Below are 10,000 nucleotides of genomic sequence, written 5' to 3' on the forward strand. Positions count from 1 at the left end.
TATATATATATATAGGAAACCCTTGGAAACCCTGTGGCAGTTTGTTTATAAGTCGCCCATGAACGGAGCTGGAGGCTTGTGGCCTAACTTTATTAAAAGAGAAGTACCGCAGAGGCCCGACTGAATCTGGATGGTCTCAGACGGAGAGTCTGACAAGACGGTATGAAACTGTGGGGACATTTGTACAATATTTGTAAAGTCTCAAGACTGGATATCACCCAACTACTAGTGACCAAGTTTTAACCAAGTAGATTTTTATTTTTCTTTTGTTTTCTTTTTTTTAAACATGTCTTAAAAAAAAGTGTGCCTTTTCATTTTTTTTTTTTTTTTTTTACAACCACATCATTTTATAAATGTTTTATATATATACACTACCTTTCAAAAGTTTGGGGTCACTTTGCCATGGGATTCAACAGGGAAGTGACCCCAAACTTTTGAACGGTAGTGTATATATATATATAGATAGATAGATAGATAGATAGATAGATAGATAGATAGATAGATAGATAGATAGATAGATAGATAGATAGATAGATAGATAGATAGATAGATAGATAGATAGATAGATAGATAGACAGACACACAAATAGATAGATAGATAGATAGATAGATAGATAGATAGATAGATAGATAGATAGATAGATAGATAGATAGATAGATAGATAGATAGATAGATAGATAGATAGATAGATAGATAAATTGACTGATGCTACTACTTTACATGACACATGAATGAAACATGTTTACTGGTATCCACTAATTAGTTAAATACGCTGCAACAGCGACACCCTGTGGCTGCACAGTGAACTGCCAGAGTCTGCGCCCATACTGCAGTACGCATGCGTCACCAGCGAGCGTCGCTGTTTTGCTGTTTACCCCGAGCTGACAGCACAGACAACAGGAGTCAACCAAAACCAAAGAATTTCTGCTACAGCTGATTCGGCCGCCATCTTTGTCGTGAACATAAACAACACCAGCAGGTCGCGTTGGCGTCTGTGAGCAGCGCTGTTGTTCGTAAGAAAGTGAAGACATTCTTTCCGCCGCAGCGTCGATCTTTTCAGCCGAAGATGACAGATGATCTGGCCACCTGAAGCCACCGTGTCAGTCGGTAAGACGGGCTCGCTGTCGAGCTTGCAGGCTCGCCAGTTGATGTTAGTTTTAATTGCTCGTAAATAGGTTGTTGTGTGCGCGAGCATGATGCCATGACAACGGCGCGGCTGTTGTAGCACACCACGAAGCGTTTGCTAATTCTGTTTCCATATCCGCCTGCTTTCATGTAGATAACAATAATTAAATGCACGTTTTGGTGTTTAACCGTCTTTATTTAAACCCACTTAACCTCAATGTCCTTACACGAAGACGCCAGGCCAACCACGCCATTCGGTTTTATGTCACGCTACCAAAAAGAGATGCCTGCATGTTAGTAGCCTTTATTGTGAGTCCTGGTTTCAATTAAGCTAACCTGTTTGTTTTTTTTGCAGAGATGGGGGTCCTCTGTGGATTTCCTCACCGGCAGGGAGCGGAGGTGTAAACGGGGAGCGGGGAGGGCAGCAGGGGGGCCTTGTTGCCTATTAGTCCTGAAGAGATGGACCAAGAGTACGAGAGACGGCTGCTGAGGCAAATCAACCACCAGAACCTGCCACCTGAGGCCCGCCTGACCAAGGTGAGATGCAGAGGATACCTGTATGCTCCATCCTTCATATTTTAGCGTGCCAATTACACATACTTTAGTTTTTATGAGTAAATATGAGCCTAAGCTAGCTCAACTGTTGATTTAAATCATCCTGATGGATTGTGGGGTTTTTGAACCATCCCAGAGCTTAAGTGCTGCCTGCAGTCCTGTCACTGTGAAGTCAGGAGACCGCTTTATTCCCACCCGAGCCGGAAGTAACTGGAGCATCAACTTCCATTATGCCAACGTGAGCAGTTTCTCTGTGCTGTTTTATTGACTTGGCAGAGTTAAGAGTTCAGTAATCAAAGCTAGAGGTGTTGACCCATCATTTCCTCTCTCTCCAGGAGAACTGCCGCTCTCCCACTCAGACTCACAAAGCAAAGGACGCCAGTTCAGATTCAAGCAAAGGTTGAAGGAGCTCCATCATATTTCTCTTTTAGCGAGTAATTAATCTAGTTCTTGTTTTCTGTCATAAGTTATATTTCATGCTGTGTTTTAACTGCGCCTGCCGCTGCCTCCTCTGCAGATGCTGTGGCGTACGCTGCCCTGCTGAGGAATGAGCTGCTGGGGGCGGGGATAGAGACGGTGCCAGACCCTCACACCGACGACCGGCGGCATGCACTCCTCGCTCAAGACTTCCACAGCCTTTTTAGGGTGCTCATCACTAAAACATGTTCACTAAACCAGCCTTATACACTGCTCATCTCAAGAAAAAAGTCACACACTCTAATATTTAGTTGGACTGCCTTTAGTTTTGATTACAGTGTCATTCACTGTGGCATTGTTTCGATAAGCTTTGTCACCAATATCACGTGTGATGGTAGAGAGACCCCTGCAAAGTCTTCTTCAGGACATCCCAAAGATACTCAGAGGGGTTCAGGTCTGGACTTTGTGGTGGCCAATCCCTGAACCGCTGTTTCACAATCTGAGCCGGATTAATCCTGGCATTGATTTGAATATGGCTATGCCATCACGGAAGAATTCCTATGCCCCCCACAGGCTTGTACAGTAGGGACTAGGCATGATGGCAGCATCACTTCATCCTCCTCTCTTCTTACCCTTATGCTCCCATCACTCTGAAACAGGATAAATCTGGACTTGTGAGACCACATAACCTTCTTCCATCGCTAGCAAACTGAAGCCTTTTTCTCTAGTTAGCCTCACTGATTAGTGGATTTCTTATTGGCGCACAGCTGTTTAGTCCTTGAGTTTACTTCACATTGTTCATGTGGAAATGTTCTTACTTTCACTATTAAACATAGACATGGGTTTTGTTTTGTTTTGTTTTGTTTTTTTACAATTTGATCTCACCAAACATTTTAGTGATTACAGATCACCATCATTCAGGATTTGTTTCCAACCACGTTTCTTCCTGGAATATGATGGCTCCCCACTGACCTTCCAGTTTAAATAATGCGTTGGAGAGTTCTTAATCCAGTTTATTAGTTTCAGCATCTCTTTAGATCTTTCTTTTCTTTCTTTTTGCGTATTGCCAATAATTTGACCCTTGACGTAAATAGACTAACATCTGTTCCTCAACCACAGGATGAGTCTTCCTACATGGTTGTTTAAGAATGAGACTCATTGCATCAGTTGGGGTAAAATAACATGTTGCCAACTGAAACATCATCACCTATGCAGTAAATATCCAATGGGAGGCTTTTTACTTAGTTACATCCAGGTGGTGACTGTTTTTATTGTCTGATTTAAGTCCATCTTGTTTTGATACAGATGTGTAGATTTGTTTAAAATCTGCTTGTATCTGGTAAAATTTAAGACTTTGGTCAAATCTGTGTAACACATCGGGAACGATTAATGAAAACCTTCAAGTTTCTGTTCTGATTGACTCAGAAGTCAAAATTTAAACTGGAAATAAATTACGGGTCAGTTTTACTGATAATAAAGTTAAACCAGAGAGATGTTCTCTGGCAGAAAATAACAAAACACAGGCTTGAGTTCAGTTTGATCTAACACTGATTCTCCTGCATGTTTTATCATCTGCAGTACACTGTCCACAGTAAGAGAGTGCCTTTTGATAGCGACAACGAGGTCTCACCATACTCCCTTTCTCCTCTCAGCAACAAGAGGTAACGTCCCGCAGGCTAAACAGAAATGCTGCTCCAGCTCAGTTAACTTACTTTCTTTTTCTCTTTGTTGATTATTCTGTAGTCACAAGCTGCTCCGCTCCCCTCGCAAACCAGCTCGAAAGATCTCAAAGATCCCTTTCAAAGTCCTGGATGCTCCGGAGCTGCAGGATGACTTCTACCTCAACCTGGTAGACTGGTCGGCGGGTAACCTGCTGAGTGTCGGGCTGGGAGCCTGCGTCTACCTGTGGAGTGCCTGCACCAGCCAGGTGAGATGGAGGATGAGTTTTTATTGTGTACGTATCAGCAGCTCTAATCACCCATCCTGCGTCTGTCTTCACAGGTAACAAGGTTATGTGATCTTTCAGTGGATGGAGACTCAGTTACATCAGTTTGTTGGAATGAGAGGGTGAGGAAGCCAGAGATTTATCCTCTGCTTATTTATGACAACATTTTATGAAGTTGATGGCTCAGTTGTTCCAATCCTAACAGGGAAGTCTGGTCGCTGTTGGAACCCACAAGGGTTACGTTCAGATCTGGGATGCAGCTGGAGGGAGGAAGCTGACCAGTCTGGAAGGTCACTCAGCCAGAGTAGGTCAGTAGTCCAGCACATGATTCATCAACTTGTAGAACAACTTTTTGCTGCAGTAGCTAAAGTAATAATTTTCTGTGTAACATCAGTCTCTTACATCGTTGTAGAGAAAACATTCCTTCAGTTCAATGACGTGTGAAGGCATTTGTTTCTGCACAGCTCATCTCAAAATGCTGATTCTTTCTGTTGTAGATTGGCTGCTGTGTTTGGGATCATTTTCCCCTTTTCAGACAAGTTTTAGTTCTCAGTCAGATGGCCTGACATGTGACTCAGGAATACTTTAGTACAGAGGTCCCCAACCCTGGTCCTAAAGGCCCACTATCCTGCACGTCTTAGATGTCTCCCCGTTGCAACACACCTGATTCATATTAATGGCTCATTAGCAGACTTGTGCAGAGCTTATCAGAGAACAGTTTAATTTGAATCAGGTATGTTACAGCAGGGAGATATCTAAGACCTGCAGGATAGTGGGCTTTGAGGACCAGGGTTGGGGAGCTCTGCTTGAGTATATTCCAACTTTGGTCTCATCTCTTTCTAAAAAAAATTCTTCCAGTGGTCAGTGGTGGGACGGGGCTGTGTCCCTGTCCATGTTTTTATCTGCTTTACACACGTCCTCCACACCTTGAGCATCTGTTCTTTAAATCTATCCATACAGCCTTGTTGAATCTTTCACATTAGTAGAAACAAGCTTCCAGTTTTTTCTGCCTTAACTGAGTCCCTTTAAATTTCTGACTGATCATACAAACGTTTTTGAATGCCACACGAGAAAAAACTTTTCCTGGATGATGTGTTGAGAAGAAACTGCGAGATCTTGCCACCTCCAGAACAAGAATAAAATTTTCTGTTCTTGCAGTGGATGTAACAGCCTTAAGCCAGGCGTGTCCAGCGCTGGTCCTCGAGGGCCACAGTGCTCCAAGTTTTAGATGTTTCTCTGCTCCAACAAACCTGATCCAAATTAAATGGCTCTGTTGTAGCCCAAGCATGTTGATCCATTAATCCTATTCAGGTGCACTGCCGCAGGAAACATCCAAAACATGCAGGACATGGCCCTCTGGGAACTGGCTTTGGACAGCCCTGCCTTCAGCTGTGCCCACATGTTCTTTTTATAAAGAAGTGACTTGTCCTGCAACCCTTCAAAGCAAGCCATTCTTGTTCAGATAGTTCTGTCATTAATTTTAACATGCTAACTGAGATCTGAACAGTCTGAGTTGCAGCTCTTGGTTTTTTGCTGTTTCTGTGAGCATTGAGGTCTGAATTTGGGCGTAACTTGCTGGGACATCCACTTCTGGGAAGATTGGCAGCTGAATATTTTCTACTGGGGAATATTTTTTCTCTCTGTAGAAGGATGGACTATAAATAGTTTGGAAATGACCTTATAGTCCTTCCCATATTGATGAGCAGCAACAGTTGCTTCTGTACGATCATTGCTGATGTCTTTCCTCCTTGGCATTGTGTTAACACTCATATGGATGCTGCAGAGCTGAAAACTAAGAAAATATCTGCTTTTATAGAGGAGCTCACACTGATCAGTAAATCAAAGTGTTTGTTTTTCAGCACCTGGCTGCTACTTATCCTTTTTTGTTCGTCTGGAAGCAGTGAAGGTGAACCTTGTTTTTCACACACTGCCTCAGTTTTAATGAAATAATGAAACACTGATACCTGATTTTAAGACCAGATAAGAACCAGATGATAATTTTTCTCCTGACTTGTAACTTCCATTTTTTAATGACTGTAACTTCAGCTTTAAGCTCTGCAGCCGAGGCTCAGCTGGTGCTGTCTTTATCTGCGGTTGCATTCATTTAGATCAGCAAACATTACGGTTGGCTTCTTAAATTGGCCACTTGCTCAGAGAGGATCTGCAATTTCCAACCAACCAGAATCCAGACTTTCCATTTGTCATGGAATGCTGTCATTAGGGGAAACGCCAGGTGGCTTATTGACTGCTGCAGTGAAATCTGAGAACCTTCCCCTCCATGTGATTTTCCCCAGGTGCCTTGGCCTGGAATGGGGAGCAGCTGTCATCTGGGAGTCGGGACCGAGTGATCCTACAACGGGATGTCAGAACACCCCCCTCCGCTGAGAGGAGGCTGCAAGGCCACAGACAAGAAGTGTGTGGCCTCAAATGGTCTCCTGACCACCAGCACCTCGCCTCTGGAGGCAACGACAACAAAGTGAGGAAACATTTAAATGAAATCACCCATGAGCCTCTTAAAAGTAGTTTACATTTGAGTTGCAGTTGGAAAAAGCAATTTCCAGCTGTCATTACACCAAACATGTCCTCTTGCCTTCTATCTTGCAGCTACTGGTGTGGAACAGCTCCAGCCTTCTTCCCGTGCAGCAGTACAGCGACCACCTGGCCGCGGTGAAAGCCATCGCCTGGTCGCCTCACCAACACGGGCTGCTGGCGTCGGGCGGCGGCACCGCTGACCGCTGCCTGCGTTTCTGGAACACGCTGACGGGTCAGGCGCTGCAGAGCACAGACACCGGCTCCCAGGTCTGCAACCTAGCCTGGTCCAAACATGCCAACGAACTGGTGAGCATGTTCTCACAAATCTGTAAAATCAGACTAACTTTAACCCAGTGTGATCAAACAGGGTCATACTGGACTGACTATCATGAGCATGACCACAGAAGGAGTGCTTTAAGCCCACTGTGTTCCCGCCTCAGGCACACAGTTTATTCCCAGCATCACAGGGCAACCACAATGTTTTATCTCTGAATGTTCATGAAGGTTTATGTGCTCAGTTAGGTCATTTAAGTCTGTTATGAGTCCACAAAGTCTTCTCCAGACAAAGATGCAGTCTAGTTTATGATTCTTGCTTTTATATAAACTGATTCATGAAAAATATATAGTTTAGGAAAAGTTAGCGCTGATTTCAGGTAAACAATTACTTTTACTTTATTAATCATGTTTAAGAAATTAGGCTGTGCAGTTTTACCCATCTCTAGATGTACTAGAGAGAGATGGGCTGCCATGTTTCGGCACCTGGAGGGGCAGTTGGGGGGGTTAAGTGCTTCAGAGTGGTCCTTCACCTCACCTCGAGGACTTGAACCGGTATCAGAGTAAACCTGTCATTGTAGCCAGGGCAGCTGACTAAATGATCAGTAGCTACATTAAAAGTTTCTTTTTCATATTTCCCAACAAATCCTTTTTCTGGATTTTTACATGCTGCTTTGGAAGTCTTTAAAAAGTGATTCTTTGCAGGTGAGCACCCACGGCTACTCTCAGAACCAGATTCTGGTGTGGAAGTACCCGTCGCTAACGCAGGTGGCCAAGCTAACTGGACACTCCTACAGAGTCTTGTATCTGGTATGTTCTGTGGCAGTGTAGACGTGTCTCATGTTATCCTGAATTTTACAGCCTAACTCAAGTGTAAGCAGCATGATTTATTTTCTGAAGTAGTAAAGAAATATCAGAAGTTCTCTTTTAGTAAAGAATACATTACGCTTAAAAAGGTGGAGATATTTGACTTTTTGTATGATGTCAAAATGAACCTAAAACCCATCATAACTTAATTATAACCTTAATTTGACCCTCAAAATTTTTAAATACAGATGTACAACTTGTGAGTGTTTAAGTGTTTATTCTCTAACAAGATGATTAACCACAAAAAAAAAAAAAAAAGTGTCTGAACCATGAATTAGCAACTAAATGTTCTGGTTCAGTAACAGCTTGTTCTAGACAGTCCCTTTTCATCATCCTGCTCACATTTAGACATCAGACCAGGACGACACACAAGACAGGCACATTGACATTTTACGTTGTGGTATACCCACCACTGTTGCTAGGCTTTGTTTCGAGTTGAAGGAACTACATGATTCTACTGAAATGTCCTACATTCATGATATAATATCAGCGTAGCATCAACTTTTCACATTTTCTGTACATTTCACCCAAAAGTTGTATATCTCTAACTTTTTGTGAGTAGTGTATGTAAACCCCTGCAGATCTACTGTCCACACACGGCTTATTTAATTTAGTTTGATTTGGTTTTGATTGACCAACGTCCCAGGATTAATATTTATGATAGACAACTCAGTCCTGAACACCTCTTAAGAGTGACATCATGTATGAGCCCCATTTCCGTACAAGTTAGGATATTTTGTCTGTAATTTGTTCATTTCTTTGAACCTTTATTTATCAGACAAATGTCAAAAAAACTATTTTCAGTGTCTAGGATCACACCAGCGTGATCAGATCACGTTTACTTTTCAAAGTGCTGCAACGAAGAAAAAACAAACCATGTCACCTGGAGCGCTGCTGTCAGCTTCACTGGATAGACCACGTAACACCAGATATGAGATTTAACTTGATAATTAAAAATTATTTAATGTATTTAAGTGTAAACAATGGGATGAGTAGGAGTTGCATTTCTTTTCATGTATTTTTTTTTTTTTTTCATTTCGTCCCAGAACAGTGTTTTAATCATCTGATACTCTTTATGAATTTTTTTCTATTTAGATTTGATTATTTTTTATATCTTTTTGGGCCCAATACATAAAGTTAAAAAATAAAGACTTGATTGTATAGCGGGTGTTGTACCAAACCAGTACGGTAAACTTTTTTTTTATCTGGCATATTAAGGCAAAATAAGGAGTATTTGTTGGCCAAAATAGACTCAAACCCTTTAAAGTTAAAAAAAAATATATTTATTAAAATATTCTGAAGCTGGTCAGTGAAGACACGCCTTTATCTAGAGGACCAATCAGAAAGCAGGATGTGAGTGACACTATGTAATTATGTAAACACAATACAGCTGGTCTCACCATTAGATTTATTATTTCCAGTAAATATATATTCTCTGTGTGACATACTGGTTTGTGCTCTCTTCAGCAGTTTTAATCCATAATCCTGGTGCTCTTTCAGGCTGTGTCACCAGACGGAGAGGCCATAGTTACTGGAGCTGGCGATGAGACGCTTCGTTTCTGGAACGTCTTCAGTAAGACACGCTGCACAAAGGTACAGTAACGCATCAGTTACAGCGATCCACCACATTAACAGGTCTAATGCTTTTATAGGAAGACTGATATTAATTTCATTTAGCTATTTCTGGACTAAATTAAAGGAATTTATTGCTTGAAATTGTGGATTTATTTGATGTTATGTCATGGTTTTTGACCCAGTTTAAATTTTGTCTCCTCTCAGGAATCAAAGTCAGTGCTGAATCTCTTCACAAGAATACGATAGTGACGGGCCGGAGTCAGAACTGGTTCAGGAAGAGCCGGACGGGCTAAATCTTAATGCACAGAGTCAACCAACAGCACTCAGAGACTTTTCTGTAGACCCCCCACCACCCAGCACCAACCTCCACTGAACAGTACTTCTTTGAAGTTTTTACTACACAGGATGCAGACAACAACTACGACTCCCATCCTGAACATCACTGATTTAAAAGAAACAAAATTATCACGTTGTCTGCTTAAAAATAGGTCTTGTTCTCTTTTCTGTTGTGAAAGTGATTAAGTTGTTTTATTATATATTAGCAGATGTGTACATGTACAAGAGCTTTAAGCTGAATGATAGTGGCATTTTAAAAAGGCGCTCCTTTGTAACAGAGAGAACATGAAGCCAGGTGTGGGAAGGGGTTGGGACGGGTTTCTATATTTTGATAATGTGTGAATATGAACAACAGCAGTATGCAACAGAAAAGA

General features: G+C 42.0%; 1 protein-coding gene across 1 annotated transcript; it reads left to right on the plus strand.

Annotated features, from left to right (window-relative positions):
• The first annotated feature begins 912 nt into the window (after positions 1 to 912).
• Positions 913 to 9,987, plus strand: fzr1b (fizzy/cell division cycle 20 related 1b). The gene is made up of 14 exons (XM_041993044.1): positions 913 to 1,108; positions 1,482 to 1,663; positions 1,818 to 1,919; positions 2,017 to 2,080; positions 2,199 to 2,326; positions 3,677 to 3,759; positions 3,842 to 4,025; positions 4,100 to 4,165; positions 4,249 to 4,351; positions 6,338 to 6,519; positions 6,648 to 6,881; positions 7,554 to 7,658; positions 9,216 to 9,308; positions 9,495 to 9,987. Exons 2-14 carry the CDS (start codon positions 1,586 to 1,588, stop codon positions 9,534 to 9,536), a joined length of 1,464 nt encoding a protein of 487 aa, XP_041848978.1. The 5' UTR covers positions 913 to 1,108; positions 1,482 to 1,585; the 3' UTR covers positions 9,537 to 9,987.
• The last annotated feature ends 13 nt before the right edge of the window (positions 9,988 to 10,000 follow it).

The sequence above is a fragment of the Melanotaenia boesemani genome, chromosome 8 (genome assembly GCF_017639745.1).
Source record: "Melanotaenia boesemani isolate fMelBoe1 chromosome 8, fMelBoe1.pri, whole genome shotgun sequence".
Lineage (NCBI taxonomy): Eukaryota > Metazoa > Chordata > Actinopteri > Atheriniformes > Melanotaeniidae > Melanotaenia > Melanotaenia boesemani.

Excerpts from the sequence above, each read along its gene's own strand:
- fzr1b (XM_041993044.1), top strand. The coding sequence starts at position 1,586 with ATGGACCAAGAGTACGAGAGACGGCTGCTGAGGCAAATCAACCACCAG. Across the intron at positions 1,920-2,016 it reads TCAACTTCCATTATGCCAAC|GAGAACTGCCGCTCTCCCAC; the intron begins GTGAGCAGTTTC and ends CTCTCTCTCCAG. Across the intron at positions 4,166-4,248 it reads CAGTTTGTTGGAATGAGAGG|GGAAGTCTGGTCGCTGTTGG; the intron begins GTGAGGAAGCCA and ends CAATCCTAACAG.